The sequence below is a fragment of the Lagenorhynchus albirostris genome, chromosome 10 (genome assembly GCF_949774975.1).
Source record: "Lagenorhynchus albirostris chromosome 10, mLagAlb1.1, whole genome shotgun sequence".
Classification (NCBI taxonomy): Eukaryota; Metazoa; Chordata; class Mammalia; order Artiodactyla; family Delphinidae; genus Lagenorhynchus; species Lagenorhynchus albirostris.
This window is the reverse complement of record NC_083104.1, coordinates 34883162-34902845: the sequence shown is the minus strand read 5'-3', so window position 1 is coordinate 34902845 and position 19684 is coordinate 34883162. Positions and strand designations below refer to the sequence as shown.

At 47.4% G+C, this 19684-nt stretch overlaps 1 protein-coding gene across 1 annotated transcript in view; it reads left to right on the top strand.

Annotated features, from left to right (window-relative positions):
- Positions 1–399: 399 nt before the first annotated feature.
- Positions 400–19684, top strand: part of CACNA2D3 (calcium voltage-gated channel auxiliary subunit alpha2delta 3) — a 788855-nt gene continuing 769570 nt past the window's right edge. Inside the window, exons 1-2 of the mRNA XM_060164015.1 lie at positions 400–620; positions 1287–1368. Coding sequence (XP_060019998.1) covers positions 499–620; positions 1287–1368 — 204 coding nt within the window. The 5' untranslated portion in view covers positions 400–498. The remainder of the gene's footprint in view (positions 621–1286; positions 1369–19684) is intronic.

Below are 19684 nucleotides of genomic sequence, written 5' to 3'. Positions count from 1 at the left end.
CCCGCCCCCCAACCAGCTCTGGGCTGGGGGTTGCGGGGTCCGGCCCGGGTCCAGCCCGAGAGTGGCGTCCGCGGCGGCGGACTGCGGAGTTGTAAAGAACTCGGCGGCCGCAGTGGGCCGGGCGGGGCAGGGCGCTCTCAGCCGCGTCCAAGGACACTGGAGTTTGCAAGTCCCCGCCCGCGCGGCGCCCCCCGCCCTCCCGCCGCGGCCGGCCGGACTCCTAGAGCCGCCGAGGCGGGGCCGGGCGGCCGCCGCTGCGAGAGGCGTGTCTCCCTGCTTCCTCCCCCGCCTGCCTCCCTCTCCACCTCTCTCCCCTCCCTCCTCCTCTCCGCCCTCCCCGCCCCGCTTCTTTTTCTGCTCCCCGAGTGCGCCCGGCGCGCGAGAGGCAGGCGGGGCGGCGTGGAGCAGTCAGCGCAGCGCGCTCGCCCACCGCCCGCTCGGCGCAGCTACCCGCTGCCGCTCTCGTCGCCGCCGCCGGCGCGTCGGAAGGAGCCTAGCATGGCCGGGCCGGGCTCGCAGCGGCGCGCGTCCCGGGGGGCCTCGGCACTCCTGACCGCCGCGCTTCTCTTTGCCACGCTGGGGGACGTGGTGCGCTCGGAGCAGCAGATCCCGCTCTCAGTGTAAGTGCCAGGTCCTGTGCCGCCCGGGGAGGGTACCCTGCCGCCCGCGACTCGCTGTGCCCAAGTTTGGGCTCCTGCAGGTGCGGCCAGCAGGACCTGCCGCGGGCGTCGGCCTCGCCTCTAGCACCTGCCGGCGGGGACCCGCGTGGGGCGGCGAGACTGGGGTGGGATCCCCTCTCCCCCTCCCCGGGCTGCGAGGGAGACCTGGAGAGGCTCACCGCCGGCGACAGCACCAACTTTGAAGCCTGTTTACCGCGTGCAACTTCCATGGGCCGTTTATTTACCCCTTCTTTGCTATCTTGCCATCTCACTTCTTTTTGGGGAGGGGGGGATGGGTGGATTTCTTTCGACTGATCTTTGCCAGGTGATGCTCAGTTTGGGTGGTCAAGTTCTCAGGCAGTTATTCAAATAACATTCAGTCGTCTTTCGGAGAGCCTGGGACACTTTGCGCATTTTGAACTGTGTGACCCCCTCGGGCCCCCTCCCGCGCTGCGCTCTGCAGTTTGGTGCTGGCAGTTTCTACCAAGGCGCTTTTTCTGTCTTTTTTTTTTTTTTCTCCAATGTTATACCGCCTGGCTCCTTCAGCCACAGCCCCGTGTGTGCGTATGCGTGCGTGTTGACTGTGACACGGTGTTACATTTGTTCCTGTGCCCTTTCTCCCTGTAGGGTGAAGCTCTGGGCCTCTGCTTTTGGGGGAGAGATAAAATCTATTGCAGCTAAGTACTCCGGCTCCCAGCTTCTGCAGAAGGTAAGGTTTCTGTGGTGGCAGGAAGCGATGATTTTTCCAGCACAGAAAATGGAGGCAGATTTAGTTTTCCAAACAAACGTGAACCCCGAGCAGCATCAGTTATCAGAGGTGTCTCTGATCCTCCGTTTCTTGGCAATGTACTGTGCAGTGACTTCTCCCTACCAACCGGTTATTTTTAGATGACACTTGATTCTAAACACAAAGAAAAGGAGGATACTCACTGGCACTGTCCTGGCTGGGGCTCGGAAACTGAGTGTTTTTGCATGGCTCTCCTCTCAGTGTCGGTATTGCTGTTTCAGTGTGAGAGCAGATGCTCCTCTGGCCAAAAAACGCTAACTTCATCCAAGGGGCAGAATCAGTGCCTGTTATGATGTCTTTCACCTTGCCTGCGTTGGAGGCTGGGCTTCAGTATATCAGAGAAAGATGCTGCACTATTGTTTGTCATCCCCGCAGTTGTACGATCCCATTATTCCCCAATCATCTAGACTCAGGGCTGGGATGCATTACATCATTACAGATAAGGAGAATGAATGTGGTTATCTTTCCACTCAGCTGCACTGCTGGGTAATAACCTATGAGAGTAGTCTACAAACTTAAGAAATTGGTCTGCATCCATATATTCTGGAGAGTAATGAGAATGCAGAATTGATTATTAGGCTTTTATCAGAACCTGCATCAATTTTAATTCAAACAGGCAGCATTATGCTTAAAATTACATTGTGAGATATATGGTCTTTCGCCCTCCCCTCCAAGAAAAAAGGGGAAAAAATGGGCCGGGGAGGAGAGATTAGAGGGGTTAAAAGAATTTCAAGTTAACAAATCAACAGGATTAATCCAGTAATTCTCTCAAAGATAGAAAATAAAATTGGCCTTTAGGGGATAATTCTCTGATACAAAAAGCTTAAATTGTTAAGTTAACTTTTAAGTATTTTAAAATGTGCTTTTTGGGCCAATGTAACATATGTGTCATGCGTGCTGCCTGGTAACCAAGTACGTATTTTATTTATGGCATTCTGCTTTAGAGAGTAGAGTTTTTGGGGACATTATATGAAACAGTTTGTCACATGAAATCCAAATATCGTAATGAAGCATGAGCCCACAATGGAATGACAGAGGTTAGCCTGGCTTAAAAATTGCCAGTAGCCATATTCTCTGAAACCATGGAAAGACTGTTATCACAACTCTGTTATTTGGGGACAGAATTCATTGAATTATAGGCAGTTGATAAAAACTTGAGGTTATGATGTGCCTTTATGGTCAGTGATAATTTACATACCTGTGACCTGCCTCTCAGTTTATAGGAGTTGCCTTTTTTGCTAGTGTTCTTTTAATCTGGACCAGTCTGTACTCAGCTTTGGCATTTTGCCTGCGTGTCAGATGTTTTATGTGAAGAGTTCTGGCCTATTGCATTGCCTGTGTATTTTGCTTATGCTTTTAAAGAAGAGAACATTTTGTATAACTTTAAAGAAATATTTTTCATCTGCACGTTGTAGTTTAGTTGTAACAACTCTGAAAGTAACTCTTCAGAGCCTGTGAACTTTTTTTTGTGGGGGGGCTGTGCTTACATATCTCGTATCTCACATTTTGTAGGAGCACGTGAAATATATTTTTTCCTTCTCTCTGAAGTTAACACACAACACACACACACACACACACACACACACACACACTGCACAAAATCCCATCAACCATATTATTGGCTACTCTATAATAGCAAATTGGAAAAAGCTAAAATGCTTCTCTTACCTTATCAGCATCCTTTCTGATACTGTATTCACAAGCGGCGCTTTGCTTTTGTCATGTTTGCAGCTTGACAATTGGGTAATTATTTCCAGCTGTTTGTGGCTTTGTTGTCATTTCTTGCTGTTGCCTGGCATTTTGTAATCTGATGCATGGGGAAGGTGAGGTGTTGGTGGGCGTTAGGTTCTGGGGTGGGCATTTATTTGCTCTTGCATTTGGATTGCAGTCACTGGCCATGGAGTCCTGCGATACCCACCACTTTGGCTTGCTAGGCAGGGACTTCCATGAATGATGGGGCAGGGCATGTTAGACAACTTGGGGAGGTACCTTTTGGCTGTCTTGGCCCATTGCCCCCAAATATGATTGTATTTTTATAATCAGCAAAGAAAATTGATTTCGAGAACTCAGAGTATGAATGAGAAAGGATGTGAGGTGCTCAGAGTCGGGGGAGGCATAACATCATTTGGAAAAGCAAGGAGACAGTTGCCTTTCTCTTGCTTATTTTCAAGTTTCTGTCCATTTGCATGAGGAATTACTCCTGCGTCAAAGCTCTGTGCACCCTTCCATCACATCACTGCATCCTTGACAATTAAGATACTCTCGAGATGAGTTAGAAAACTTGGTTGATAAATGCATTAACACTGTAGTAAGGGGACCCAAAGGTGTTGCGTAAGAGTCTGTAATCATACTTTTAAGGCCTGGACATTTAAACTTGATTTTCAGTTAAGTAAGGTATATTGTATACCACTGTACAAGTTTATGTACTCTATGTAGTTTTTCTAATTGACACTTTATGTTGTGAATTGATGCAGGGTGTTCACTTTTAGAATGGGAGTTTAGTAATTTTTGCACTAAGGCAAAAACTTTACAAAATAGTAATTGTGAATGTAAGTTAAATAGTAATTGGCCACCAATTTTAAAGTGTTTGGAGACTGGGAAAACTGCCATTTTGGTAACAGGTTTTTATTAGGTAATATAATTCGAGGTAGCAGTATTATCACTGATTTCCTCAATGTAAATATAGCTATTTAACAATGTACCTCACTGCCATGGCTTTAGAAAGGAGATTTCATCAGTTGTTTCTTTGTTTAATACTGTGGCTTTCATTACTTTAGCTTATGATAATATATTTGGTACCCACTGCCAGACTTTTCCTATTTTTTCTGTTTTTTTCTTTGCTGAGCACAGGAATAGCAATCTGTTTGTTCCTTATAAAGAGGATATTTTTGATCGTATAAAATGCTGTAGTCCACATTTTGGCAAAGTTTTGTGTTTCCAGTACAGAATGGAAAAACGTAGGACTCGTGTATGGGAGTTGGAGTCAATCTTGAGAGGCTTTAGTTGTTATAGGACAGCGGGCCCCTGAAAGCAAAGCACTGGAGTGTGGCTGTGTGCCTGTGTCCTGCCTTCTTAGCTGGGAGATACTGCAGCGGTTTCCATTCACTTCAACTTTTAATTAACTTTCCTATTTGACATGTTCATGCCAGTATTCAGCTGCCTCTATCTTGCTTCATTTTCCCCAAAGAATGCGCTTTGTGTGGCTTCTTTTGGGGAGGCATAGTTTCATTACCTCTCTATTTTGGGATTCAGTGAGAAGCATTCTAGTAGGTCCAGTAACCTAGGCTGTTAAACTCATGGGCTCCACACCCCTAACATTCACAATAAAAGGTATTAAACTGGCATGATTCTCATTTCATCCTTCTTAGGGAGAATTTGGTAGGAGCTGGGTTTGTCATTCTGTTTAGTTCTGCATTCAGGGAACGCATGTTCATGGGAATGGAGAGTTCCAATTATATTTAACAGAATCGTGATGATAAATACACAGCGGAAATACAGGTACTGTGTGTCTCTGCCATTAATGCTAGAAAAGAATTGACATTTACTTCGGATGCCTCATGCAGCACTTATCAAGCGTGCTCTCCTTGGAGTGCATAACCAGGTTTTTGCGTTATCACCTATATATTGAGAGAGAGCGGCTTTAATACGTGAATGTGATGTCTCTTTCCACAGGACAGAGTCAGCAAAGTAAAAGGTTGCTTCTTTTAAGCCATTTTGATAATTATGACTTTTGATCAATGTGGAAATTGATGGTCTTTTAAATAATTAAATAGGAGTATTCATTTATCAGGAATTGGGTAGCAGTGCTGTGCTGCCTGTAGGAAGCCTGGCACTCTATGGATTGCTTTTATTGGGGAGGCGCTACCAGGCTGAACATTTTTGTTGAATAAACACGGTTATTTGTCATCCCATGAGATTAGTGCATTCAACCTGTGATGCCAGTGTTTTAATTCACAGCACCACTTCAATTACTGTACTTTTCCCTGGCAGATTATTTTTCAAAGTCTTGAAATCTCGGAAATGACAGTTTTCAGTCTTTCAGGGCAGTTTATTGGTCTCATTAGCCCAGTCACCAGGACATCCGCAGAGCAGGATAAACCAGTTAGAATTCATTTCGCGCATCTTACCCACACATATATCTTATTGTATTTGTACACTCACGCTTGGTCACTTGAGGACCAGATAAAGTTCTTTTTGTATGGCTTTGCTAAGTGTTTGTCTGAGCCTCTTTTGTTCATTTTTTTCTTTCCTTCTTTTTCTCAAAGTTTCTTTTCTGACAGAAATATTTCTGCTTTGCTTTTTCTCTCATTAGGAACTGCTGCAGCCTGAGTTGCTCCGATTTACAGATGCTAGTCAAAATTACGGGAAATGAAAACATAGGCATGGTTTTCTTGTTGGAGGCAAATTTCAGACTTTTAATTCCAATGTGGTTATTAATTTTGATCAATTACTCAGGTGATCTCAGGCGGGTTTTATTTTATTTTATCTTATTTATTCTAATACCAGTGTGCATTTAGGCAAACACATGAGTACCAAACCACCTAATAACTATAAAGTTTGTCAGGCAAGGGCAAGCACAAATAACGTTTCTAGTTGTGATGAAGACATAGCCGTGTATCATGATGAACAAAAGTGAAAGAAATGTGAAACCATTACCCCAAGTACCTGTGGCCCTGCAGGATGTCCCATTGTCCTGCAGTTTGGATCACATATTTGTGGAAGTCAGGTTTGGGGTTTTAGGCTTTTCAGTCTTTGATCAATCCTCGCCTAGGTGTTTAGTGCTCCCACGTACGTGGAGCAATAAATGACTTGGTATATTGGGCTTATCGAAAGAGGTGTACATTCTCACAAGGATCCTTTGTTTCTGGTCTGTCATTAATCCAGATCTGTCATTACAGATTACCAACAAATAAGCTTTTTCTTTATCCAAATACACATCCTCTGTCGGAAGTGAGTGGCATTTATATTGGGGGTCCCCCCGTCTTTTGCAGTCACAGCGCTTGTTGAGACCCACAGTGTCTTCTAGACAGAGACTTTTCGCAGATTGCGTGTTCCCTGGGACACTCAGATTGGACCTAGAGGTTTGCTGTGGCTGAGACTGAGAAAAAAGGCAATAGATGTTATAAATGCCAGCCTATGAATTAGTATATGAGATTCTCCCTCCCCCGACCCTGACTCCTCTTTTAATGTAATTTTTATACAAGAGACATAATGGCCTATGCTTCATCTTCAGTGGCTGCAGTGATGCTTTTGTGTATCATGGAACAAGAGGAAAAGTTCCTCATGTCAGGCTCCTGGCAACATCGATAGAATCTTCATCAGCCCTCTTTGGTCCATTAAACAGAAGTGAGCTTCTCCTTCATGAGAAGAAGATGATGCAGAGGAAGAGGAAGATGCTTGATTTCCCTGAGTATTTACTGGCCAGCAAACTGAGGTGATCGTTCCTGAAGTGCAAAGTCAGCCTCAGAGACCCCTCTCTGACACAGTCCAGCCTGGACCACAGCTCACCCTCAGCAGATGAGGCATCTGTACAGCTGATGTGTTTTAGGAGATTTCTCTTTGCATAGCCAGCATGTCTGCTTTTCAGAAGGAAGTTATTTTACAGGCACAACTTTGAAAAGGGTCCAGGATGTCTTCAATAAATGGTAAACATTTTAATTTCCATTTGCTTTGAACAACACTCATTGTGTGCTCATTCCAAGGCTGTTTGAATAAGGCATTACATTTATAAGGTGTATTACAGTTATATGTTGCAGAGCTTCCCGGTTACCCCAAATCAAGATGATGGAAATAAATAACTCAATAGTCAAACTATTAATGGGCATTTCAAGGCCATATTGGGAAGGAGAGCATTATCTCTTGACAAGAAATAGATGGCTCTTTCGTCAGTTTATGCACTGCCAAGTATTTATCTTGGCACCCGATATTGGAAAACAGTACTCTCCCAAGGTTAAAAGAGCTGTTATCCATGTAAACGATCTGGACAGACAAGTTGGGCAGAGCTGCAAGTGGCTGTGGGTTCACAGACCAGACCTCTGGTTATCCATTTGAGGTGAAGCAACTGCCAGTCGGTATTTTGGGCTTGCACATGTCATTACCATTATACTTATTAAGTTTGTGCGTGTGTGCGTATGCCAGTAGAAATGAATGCTGCTCATCACAGAATGCATCAGGTGCCGCCTGCTAATGGGGAAGATTGTTCTTGTCCGCTCGTGCTGCTAGTGAGAGTGGCTTAAGGCAGTGAACCAGGGTGCTGGGACAGAACCGAATGACCCAGTCCACCAAGCTCGGTTTGTCCAGCTTCTGAGATTTTATAGGCAGCTGCAGCGGAGGGTCTGCTGAGACCAGGAGCAGCTACATAATTTGTGGGGCCCAGTGCGAAAGCAAAACGGGGACCCTTTGTTAAAAAATTATGAGGAATTTCAAGAGGATGATAGCAGAGCGTCACAGGGAGCACGGGGCCCATTGGGCCTGGGTGAAGTCCCTTGAAGGATGGGCCGTGCTCATTTCGGCTTTCTCTTTTCCCTGCTGGGTAGCTCATCCTCTCATTTTATTTTTTATTTTATTTTTATTTTTATAACATCTTTATTGGAGTATAATTGCTCTCTCTCATTTTATTTCAATGTTCTGGCCACAGTCAGTTGGGGAGGCATCCTTTGCCCATCTTTCTTCATCATCATAATAGCTGCAGAGCTTGGAACATTTTTAGAGACACATCTTGGGAGATGCAGTGTTGTTAAAGCAAAGAAAAAGGTCACTGGCCTAGGAGCCTAGGAGCCCTGGTGTTTGTCTTCTTATCTTTTCTGTAGGCATTTCCTGAGTGGCCTTGGGCAAATGGTCTAATCTAATAGTAAAAACATGTAGCATTCACTCTGGTGTACCCGCGTTCCAGGTACCATGATAAGTACTTTACATATGTCATCCCACTGAATTCTCTCTACCACCTGATGAGTCAGGAACTACCATTCACCCCATTTTTCAGATTTAGAAGTTGAGGATTACAGAAGTTAAGCAGCCTCCCCCAGGTGACCGACCTGGGCTTCTGGAGTCTGCTTGCCTGGTCCCTCATCTTTGTGTGACCTTGTTCCATCTCAGTTCTAGTTTGAAAACAATGTGAATAATACCTGTGTCTCCCTACCTCATGGGTGTTTGGGAGGATTAAATGAGATAACGTCTGGGGAATTACTTCGGAAACAATCAAAGCCTGGGAAGACAGCTGAGAGGACAGGGTTTGGAGTCAGATGGACTTGTCATTGAGTCTCAGATCTGTGGTGTGACGCTTCTGAAACTGCACCCTCCAGTGTGAGAGGAGACCTGTGCCTTCTACCTTACAGGCTGTGGTGAAGGTTAAATGAAATAAAATACACAGAGCACTTAGCATAGTACCTGGTATGTAGAAGCTTCCTGCCATCGAACTGTGGAGGTTATTATTGGTGGTGTGAGACAAAGACAAGCTCTTAAGATAACCTTCATTGAGCATCTGTGGGGCTGGCTCCATAGACATGAATGAGTGAGTGCGTGAACAGGGGAGTGGGCCCGAATGCTGGCAGGTAGGAAGGTGGTCCCACCTGGCACCTGACAGGGAGGAGCCTGGGGAATCAGGTACTTCGGAGCAGGAAGGGGCTGCAGGGGACCTAGCCTCTGCCTAGACCTTCACTCTTCTCCTCGAGGTCAGCTCCCTTCCCGTAAGAGTCAGGGCGATGCCCACATGAGGAATCGGGGTTGAAGAGCCTCCTCAGGGTCTTCCTGTTACCCCCTCCTTGGCTCACCCTGCTGTGCAGGTGGTGTGTCAGCTGAGGAAGGGCCGAGGGTCCCCAGTGCTTGGAGTGAGGCCTGAAGCCTCAGGAGACACAGCGGGCCCAGTGACTCCCCCACTGTGGGAGCGCATTCAGAAGCCAGCCACGGACACCTGGTGCTCTCCAGGTATTTCCTCCATGAGAATTCTTCCCGGTAGCTTTGGAGGACTCTAGATTTCTCCTAACAGCTTCCTGGGGGAGTGGTGCTGGAGACCAGACAGGGGATGAGGCACCTCACTGGCAGGGTGTCCTTTCCCCCAGTCAGGTGGCAGGGAGGTGCAGCAGCGCATGGGGACTGCCATCGGCCAACAAGTCATGGGAGGCACTGAAGGGCATCCTAGGTTCCGTGGCCCTTCCTGCTGGCTCCGCCCATCTCCTCTTCAGAGCTTCCTTGGCACAGCCTGTTGTTGTGTTTTGGCCTTTGAGCAGCTGCGGTCCTCTGTGATCTCCTTAAAGATGTTGAATGAGTGCCCCTCTTTGTGTAAACATTGGTACTGACTCTGGGGGAGATGACGCTATTGTAGTTGCATAACTTTTAACCATTGTTTATGCATAAACCATAGAGTCAGCAGTGAAAGTCACTGAGACGTCAGTTATGAAAGTCAATGTGCGAAAGCTTTGGTTGCTCTACTTGGGCCAAATAGTTCAGAAAGTCACCCAAGAACCATTTGTACCTGGGACTCTTACGGAACTACAGGGTCTGCACTGGTGGCTTCTCAAAATCCACCAAGATCATAACCAGCTCAGGTGAACAGACTGTTCATTGGGACTGGACAGGGAGGCAATGGGCTTTTGGGGGGAGTGTTTAATGAGCCAAACATTCTTCATATTAAAGTAGATAACGCAAGGCATCTGCTGTGGTCCTTAGTTGCACTGGGAGATGGCCCAGGTTATCTACCTCCTACAGGCGGGGCTTGCAGCTCAGGGAGGTGGTGCGCTTGCACGTGGTAGGGCTGGACTCAGACTGGAGTGTTTTAACCCTCAAGCCTTTGACTTTTCTCTGCAGCGTGAGTCACCTGTGTGAGCTGCTCCCACCTGAGCACCAGCTTCAGTCAGGACCTCAGCAGGATGAGAAGGGCTGGGTGGGTGGGGTGCTAGTGCCCTCTCTGGTTTCTTTCCCCCAGGTGTGCTGTCCTCAGGTGGGGTTTCAAGAGGTGTTCTCTTGGCAGCGAAGGCTTTGTGGGTGTTGGGCCCCCATGAGGCAGGGAAGGACTTCCCCCGGCTCCAAGGGGGCTTGGAGCCACGATGGGACAGGAATGGTTCCTAAGGGAGAATGGGCAGGTTGTCTGGAGGAGCCCTGGCTGGCAGTGGAGAGGTGTGGGTGTCAGGTACCTTATACCTCTGCTCAGCCTGGAAGGCAGGGCTGCCAAGGAAGAGAACAACCTTGCGAAACTCCCGAGCAGGATTCAATCTCGTCTTAGACAAGAGGACTCAGATGATCTGCAAAAAGCAGGGAGCGTTTCCCCTCACATTTTCCTCCGGAAGTCAAACCTGCTCTTCATCTGTTTCCTCAGGTCCCTAAGTTTGGCTCGTGGGGGTGTGCCTTTTACACTTGATGGTTTGATGCATTTTCTTGAGACTTTAGTGTTTTGCATTAAAATGGAATCAAAGGTATAATTGGCCCTTGGAATACCCCCAAGTCTAGACCCTCTCCATGCTATAAACTTGACCCTGCATTTCCTCCTCCATAACTCTTGGCTCCCAGGAAAGGGCCTGTCTGTTTTAGAAGGATCTAGATTTCTATTACAGTGAGCCATGCACAGCTGAAAAGAGATTTTTAAAAAGAGCATGGGGGGCTTTCCTGGTGGCGCAGTGGTTGAGAGTCCGCCTGCCGATGCAGGGGACGCGGGTTCGTGCCCCGGTCCGGGAGGATCCCACGTGCCGCGGAGCGGCTGGGCCCGTGGCCCATGGCCGCTGAGCCTGCGCGTCCGCGACGGGAGAGGCCACAACAGTGAGAGGCCCGCGTAACGCAAAAAAAAAAAAAGAGCATGGGCTTTGAAGTTGAATTCCACTCTGCAAGTCACTAATTTTACCTACCTGGGGCGTGGTTTACTCATTCCATTAGTACCGAATAGAACTAATAATAAAAGCTCCTGTGTCATAGGGCTTTGGAGAGGGCTCAATGAGAGAACACAGATGAAGTGGTTCAGAACAATACGTGGCACACAGAAAGCCTTAGTTCTCTGGCTACTCTCTTGTTTATAGTGTCTGCTTCATTATTAATGAAGAGCAAGAGAAACTCCTGGAATTTTTGTCGCTTTGCTCCCACAATGAGTTCATAAGATTAAGGCAGTATATGTCACACACATTTAATGAGACAGGGGTACAATGGCAAACAGAAACATTTATTATGTCCCCACGAAGGTTTTTTTTTTTTTTTTTTTTGGCTTTCTTTCCCTAATTCTTCCCATCCTGTCCCTTGTACAGTACAGGTGGGGCAGTTGTGGGATTCACTTTTGTTCTTGCTATCATGCTGTACTGTAATTTGCAAAGCGAGGTGAGAGAAATCCCAGGCAGGCGTTTGGCTCTCTGTACCTGTGCCATCCTAAATGCCTTTTCCATTGTGCCTTGTTGAGGCAGAGGCGGAAAAATAGTATAAAAAGAGCAATAGGTGGGGGAAGCAGTAAATCCACTGGAGGTAGGTAGTCTTTGGCCACGAGCCATAACATATGGCTTTCCTCCTAGCCTCCTACCAGTTTCCATTATCAGTGAAATTTCTATTAACAAAATATGCTGCATCATGTACAAACAGCTGAGTGAGCATAGCTTTTTGCCCCACTGACATAAATGGTGATCATTTGGCTTCTGGGATGGTAAAGCTCAAGTTTGAACGTTCTTTCTTCTCGGTTTTGGCCTGGGCCCCTGTCAGAAAGCTCACTGTCAGGCAACCAGTAAAAGGTGTGTGTGTGTGTGTGCGTGTGTGTGTGTGTGTGTGTGTGTGTGTGTGTGTGTGTGTGTGTGTTGATATACACGGGCTGTTTCCCTTTGTTAAAAACTTGTAACTACTTTAAAATCCCAGGGTCTGTAGCCAAGTTCCAGTATTTCAGAACATCAGGAGTCATCTGGTCACCCTGAAGTGAGATGTAATCCTCCCAGGAAAGAGCTCAGAGCTTACTAATCTTATTATTATTATTTTAAAATTTATTTTTGGCTGCAATGGGTCTTCGTTGCTGTGCGCAGGCTTCTCATTGCAGTGGCTTCTCTTTTTGAAGAGCGCGGGCTCTAGGCCTGTGGGCTTCAGTAGTTGCGGCACGTGGGCTCAGTAGTTGTGGCTCATGTGCTCTAGAGCGCAGCCTCAGTAGTTGCAGTGCATGGGCTTAGTTGCTCCATGGCACGTGGGATCTTCCCAGACCAGGGCTCGAACCTGTGTCCCCTGCATTGGCAGGTGGATTCTTAACCACTGCGCCACCAGGGAAATCCGACAGCTCACTAGTCCTTTGAAAAAAGCCAACAATACACATTTCCCAGAACAGGAGTTTCAGAATTTTGGAACTATAGCTAGATTTCCTACTTAAACAGCAAGATTTTCAGTTTTTTTTTCATGAAACAAATCACAAATTCCCTATGAGTGATATGAAAAATACATAAACTGAGAAAGAAATTAGAGGATTATTGGTTTTTAAAATTTTACTTTAAAGGGAGGCAGTTGGTCTTGGGAAGGAAGAACTGTGTAGAGGTAAGAGTCTGGATCTGAGACAGGCCTCTCCAGGGTAGAATCCAGTGCTACTGCTGACTAGTCTCATGACCCTGACAAGTCAGTTGCTGAACCTCAGTGTTCTTATCTGTCAAATGGGCACAATGGTACTAACTTCTAGAGTGGAGTTAAGAGATGCAAATGAGAAGATGCACACAGAATGCTTGGTAATAAGTGGCTCAGAAGAAGTGTTTAGAAAAGGTGGGCTGCTGCTGCTTTTGTGGTTGTTATTATTATTCCCCAGGAGCTCTCCCACATATCAGGGCAGGTTGGCTGCTGAAGACAGTAGTTTGTGCACGGGGGGGAGAGAATATCAGGCCACCCGGAGGTCTTATTTACAGCCCTCCACTAGAGCTGCCCACCACTGAGCCCCACAAGGTCTTCTTAGGAAGTAATCGTAATAATGATGCAGGTACTTTATTTGCATGTTGTGCCATGTGCTTTATTTGCATTGTTTCATTTAATTTCTCACAAACAATCCTCAGTTTGATTCTGTCATCATCTCTATTTTAGAGATGCCAAAACAAAGACAGAATATATCTTGGCCCAAGGCTACCCAGCTCCAAGTGACAAAGGCAGGCTTGGAACCTGGGTCTTGTGAATCCTGTTCAGCTGCCTGGGCTGGGGTGGGGTCTGAGGAGGGACATTTGGGTATTCCCAGGACCAGCATGTTCCCCATGCTTTGATCTTAGCCTGCTGTTGGCTTATCAGGTTGGTTGGTGGAAACTTCTCTGCCCTTAATCCTTTCCCCAATGGAATTCTTAGCTTTTAGTGCATTGTCATTTGCTTTCATAATACAGAATTAAAAAGGACCAAGAGCTGGAATGAGCGGGGGAGGGCCCTGTATGCCCTCTAGGTTTCTATAGTTTTCCCTTTAATTATAATAAAACGTTGCTGCTTGTTTTTTGATTTCCTTTGAGGGTCAGCCAGGCCTCCCCTCATTAGGTCTGACTCTTAAGAAGCCTTTCTGAGAATCTCATTGAATTTGGCTAAATTTCCCTTTGTGTATTTCCCATCATGGTAATGGATGATTGTGTGAAAGAGCCAGCTTGGGCTCTGGGACCCTGGTACAAGACAGATCTGACTTTGAGATCCAGCTTGGCTCTAGTTAATTTCACTTCTGGGCCTCAGGTTCCTTATCTGTAAAATGGGGTCATGGTGAGGATTAGCTTTGTCAATATGTGGTAACAGTCTTAGCACAGAACTGGATGTCTGGAAAGTGCCCAGTAAATTTTAGCTCCTCGTTTTTTGTTATCCCCACTCTTTGTCTGTCTTTCCTGGATATTTGTTGGTGCTTCCTTTTCTTTTTTTTCCCTCAGGGCAGCCACAGTTTGTTTTTCTGCATGATTGACAGCTAGCTTGAAGACTATAGCCCTTGGATCCACAGGGTCAGTTTTATTTTGCGTGGTATGAGTCTGGCAGATCTGTCCGTGCCCAGGCCATTCTGGGGAAGTGTGATATCCTGAGGACGCTTATCTCTTTCATTGGGGGTGGTGGGTGTGGAGAAGGAGGCAGGTGAGCCAGAGCTGAAATTCCCTGAGGGCAAGCTTGTTCTTTCTGATGGGAGACGGTCCTCCTTTGGCACTAGCACAGAGCTACCTTTGGGTGGGCTTCAAGGGCTGTTTGTGGAATGCATGAATGTATGGATAAAGAAAGGAGCCTTTTCCTGGCGTTCACACACTGGTGATGGAAATAACACTCTTGTGCACAGGCCAAAACTAGGTCCTTCACAATCCTTTCCCCCTCTACCCTCCAGTGCTGGGGTTTATGAGCCCCTATTATCAGGTATAGATGCTGCAGAAAGTCGGGGCCGCCTCCCAGCTTCAGCAGTCCAGCTCTGAAGCCCTGCGGATGGGTCCTTTGCCCATAACCTGCTTGGTGCCAGCAGGGACTGCCAGACATCCGAGCCAGCTGGTCCTCGCTTCTCCCAGCCCATGACCCCTCTCCTCGCCCTTGGGGAACATCCCAGCCCATCTCATCAACACCCTGAAAACATGGCCGAGTCTCCCCACTCCGAAGTCTCCGAGCCTGGCAGAGGGGTCCCAGCGCCTCCGCAGCGCCAAGCTGAGCAGCTGTGGCGGGAGCACCGCAGTGCCGGGCGGGTGTGCGAGGAGCACCAAGCGAGACTGATGGGGCCTCTGCAGCCGCCACCATCAATCTGGGGGCGGCAACTCGGCAAAGGCAATTAGGAAGCTGCTGCAGCTAATTCCATGAAGCACTCGAACACCACGTTCCCAGTGACATTAGGGAGAAACGTGAATTTTAATTTCTATCCCTTTCATCTTCACATGGGGTCATTACCTGGTCTTCTCGGAAGCCCTGCTGGCATCAAGATGCTGCACGGTGTTTGCTGGGCATGATGTCACCTTCTCTGTGCAGCTTCCTTTGATTGTACACTTGTTTGTTTATTTATTTTGTACATCCCTGGGACTGGGTTTCTGAGTCTGTGCATTGCAGGGGTTTGGGAGCTGCATCTTCGTCTGCTGCAGCGTACACGGAGCAGCGATACCCATTCCTAGGCAGCATCCCAGCTGCACCCTGCATCAGCTGTTTCCAGCACCTCCCCACAGGAGGAAAACTTGTGAGAGGGCTTAAAGCAAGTTTGGGTGATTTGCATTTGTATCCTGCAAGTGCAATTGTCCTTTCTCTTCCCCCTGCCTGGCCCACGGATATGCTGAAAGCCTGCACCAAGCACAGCCCCTCTGAGATAAGGGGGAGCAGCTGGCTGGGAAGCGGGAACTAAATTATATTTAATGGGGGGGCAGTTTTGCCAAAAGATGTTTACCTCCAGCCCCTCCCCTCCTGCCAGTATCAGACCCGACAGAGTATGGCATTTTGAGGTTTTGGAGAGTCTGGCTCCTCCCTGGCACGTCATTCTATGGAGGCCGTGAAGCTTCCTGTGTGATTTTTGCTCTGTGGAGCCCTCCATGTCTCATCATATCCGGAATTTGCTGTGTGGTCCTACAGTCACTGGAATCTGGTGCCCACCTTCTACCTTCCTGCTGAGCCTGATGACTCACCTAGAAGGAAATGAGAAAATCTCTTATTTGGGGCAGATTTTGGGAACCAGCCCTTCCAGCTTGGGGGTGGGTGCTCGGGGTCTGATGGCACGCCCCAGGGGTCACCGGAATGGGCCGTGCATGGAGCATTGGTGTTTCCCCTCCCAGCCCCCGGCTTGTGCGTTGATCAGGGCACTGAGGCCACAGAGGGAAGGAAGGCTCCAAGTCCCCGAGCAGGCTTCTCCCAGGACAGAGGGAGGCAGCCTCTAGCCCCATGTCCCCCTCCTCCCTGCCCCACGCCTTTGAAAGCTCCCCTGCTGCACTCCACAGGAAACCTTCTCTACTCTCCAGGCAAAAAGGCCTTTGCAACATTTCCTCCTATTAAATCGCATTTAAGCCTGAATTTCACGTAGAGAAAACGTTCCCCCAACGTCTCTCTTTTTTAACAGCCAAAATATTTTGTCCCAATGCGTTGTTGGGGAACATCCCCCTAGTAACATGATCTACATTAGTGAAGTGAGTAGGAGACAGAACAATTAGTCAAGTGTTTATTCATTACTAATAATCCCATCTGAAAACACGAGGCCTCAAGTTTCTCCTTTTCCACAATAGAGTTTCAAAGGACCAAAAGCTTCTTTTTGGGGGAGAATATCATGGTTTGGGAAAATCTTTAGCTGTCCTAACAGACTTACAAGAACACATTGGCTTTTGACTATATCTTGAAAATGTTTTCTTCCTTCCTCCCTTCCCTCACTCCCTTCCTTCCTGCTTCAACAGACACTCGTTGAATTCTCAGTGAGGCGTGCAGAGCTGTGTTGGGTACGAAAATCCCTTTGCCGCTGTGGCCATCTTTCCCATCCTCACTCTGAATGCTTCAGTGACAGCACACTGCTCAGTCCCAAACACATCAGGCTGTGTCACGCCTCTGTGCCTCGGCCGAGGCCATTCTGGCTGTCTACACTGCTGACCCTGTTGCCCTTGTCTGGCTACTGAGCCCTGACTCTAGAGGATGTCAGAATTCAGCATGTAGAAATATCACCTGGGGAACTGGCTAAGATGCATGATTCCAGGGACCCAGCCCAGGAGATTTGGACTCAGTAAGCTTGACCCAGGGCCCAGAAATCTGCATTCTAACAGATGTCTTAGGTAATTCTAATGTGCTCCAGGGACCATGCTTTGAGAAATGCTATTATATGCCACCTCTGGGAAGGCTGCTGGCTTCCCCTAAAGAGATCCAGTCGTTCTCTCTCTTTCCTCCTGGGAAGAAATGTGCACATCTTCCCACCATGGTTTGCTTCCATAACTGTGCGTGAAGTCTGTTCCATCATGGACCAAGCGTGGTGGCTGTGCAGCCTCTGAACCCAGCCTAAAGCTGGCACTGGTGCAGCCTTCCTCCGCGTGCGTGGCGTGACTGGAGATTTTCTCTGCAATAGAAATGGGGGCTTTGGAGCAAGTCAGGCATTTTATCTTTTAAGTCAGAAGGTACCCAGGAGCATGTCTGATTGTTGAAGCAGTTTATTTGTAAATCACTGAGCAGAGTTGAAATGGCCATTCTCCAGTTTGTAAGATGGAGAGAAATTTGTTGACCTGTCGCCAATGGTTTTTCTTCTTACCAAATAGGTTACTGAGACCTGTGGTTACCAGCCCTTTAACAGAAAATTGTTTGGTGAACATCAATATGAAGGATGCCATCTGCTTCCCATAAAGGCTGCTCCTAATCTCCTACTACAAGGATTGCTCCCCCAGGGGCCTGTTGGGCATAAAACTGCATTTTTTCTAAGTCAGTGGATTTCAAACTTTTTCGACCATGGTCCACAGTGAGGAATACATGGTTCAATGAACGCATTCCATACAACTTCACGTGGGAGACACGTTTTATGAAACCACTTAGCTTTATTCCCTCCAGTGCAATCTGGTCTATTTGATTGACAGGACTCTGTCCTACTGTATTCTGTTCTATTCTATTCTGTTCTATTCTATTCTACCCTAACCTAGTTTACCCTAACCTAACCTAACCTGTTCTATTCATTGTTCAGCACCGAGAGTCCTTGCAGCTCTATGGAGTGCAGGCTCAGGGAGAAGCAGTGAGCTGACCCAGGTCTGAGAGCTCAGCAGTGTCAGAGCCAGAGCTAGAACTTGGACCTCAGACTCCCAGCCAGAGCCTTGACCTCTCTAGGTCTGGCTGTGAACAATAAATTGATTTCACAACATAATAAATGTGTTAAGAAAAAAAAAAGAAAACAGTGCTCTAAATGTTACCAGGGTAAATTATTGGCTAGATTAATTTTATTCTGGAAGGTGTAGTGTTGATCTTTGAGATTAAAGTTGTGTTTTCTCCAATAAAAATGATAGATGGTGATAGTTAGTGTCTTTCAGCCAGATGCAATGCTAAGCTCTCTGTATCAATTTCATTTCACCTTCTCAATAACGCCATGGGTTAGATGCTCTGATAGCCCCATTTTCCCCGTGGGGACACTTAGGTTCAGGGAGGGGAAGTGACTTGCCCAAGGTCACAAAGCTAATACAAGTGGTGACATTGGTTCTTGGACTCAGGGCTGTCTGACCGTAACACCTGTATTCCTACCTATGTTTGCATTTGCCTCTTCCTATTGCCAGCAGCCACCTTAATAGGTCCCAAGTGTTACCGATGGGCTGCTGTGTGGGAAACCCAGTTAGAGGCAATATGGGGGTGGCATAATGGCGGGCAACAGGGAGGAAATGTGAGGGAAAGGGAGGAGAGTGGGAGACGGAAGTTTGAGAAGCACAGGTGAGCAATGGTCTTCAAAACACCTGATATCTTGCTTAGCACTTAGAGAATTTACAAAGAGTTTTTGCATCTGTGTTATATTGGCCTCCTCCTCTTACAGCATCCATTGCACTGGTATTTGTCATTGTACCTGATGGTCAGTTATTTGTTTTCTCATCTCCGCTCTGACCAGGGGTCATTGTTCAGAGGCCAGGAATGATGCCTTGTTCTTCTTGGCATGCCTAGCACCTGGCCCAAGGAGATGCTGCTTGAGTGTTTGGTGAATGAGCAAGTGCATGAAGAGATCCTTTAATTTAATCCTCACAGCTAGCTCTGAGTAATTTTCTATCCTCGTATTGCATTTGAGGAAACTGGGCCCAAGATCACAAAGCTAGTGCTGTAAGAGCCAGGTGGAAGACCCCCCCACACACACACAAATGCAGAAGTGCCTGTTATATTCGTATTTATCTATTTTTTGAAGATTAATTGGGTAACCCTACCTCCTTCCAAGAATTTATCTTCCTACCGTCTCGATCTGGGTTTGCTGACTTTGTTTCCTATTTTTTCTGGTTGTTTGGGTACTATGTGGCTGGACTAGAGGGTCACAAGGCTAGAGAGGTCAAGGCTCTGGCTGGGAGTCTGAGGTCCAAGTTCTGAGGTCCAAGCTCTGGCTCTGACACTGCTGAGCTCTCAGACCTGGGTCAGCTCACTGCTTCTCCCTGAGCCTGCACTCCGTAGAGCTCCAAGGACTCTCGGTGCTGAGACTTAGCATAGTTCCAAAGGATGGCAGATCCTACGTTATTTCCCATCAGCTCCACCATGAGATGCGTGGTACTCTTACCATTTTGCCAGTGTCCATCCATCCTACCGACATCTGTTGCCCTGCCTCTGTCTGAACCAGGCACCTGCTGGAGTAGATGGAGGTAGGGAGATGCTGCTGCCCGTACCTCCAGGTGCTTAGATTCTCTTAGGGGCGGTGACTCACACCAGTGCAACTCTTCAG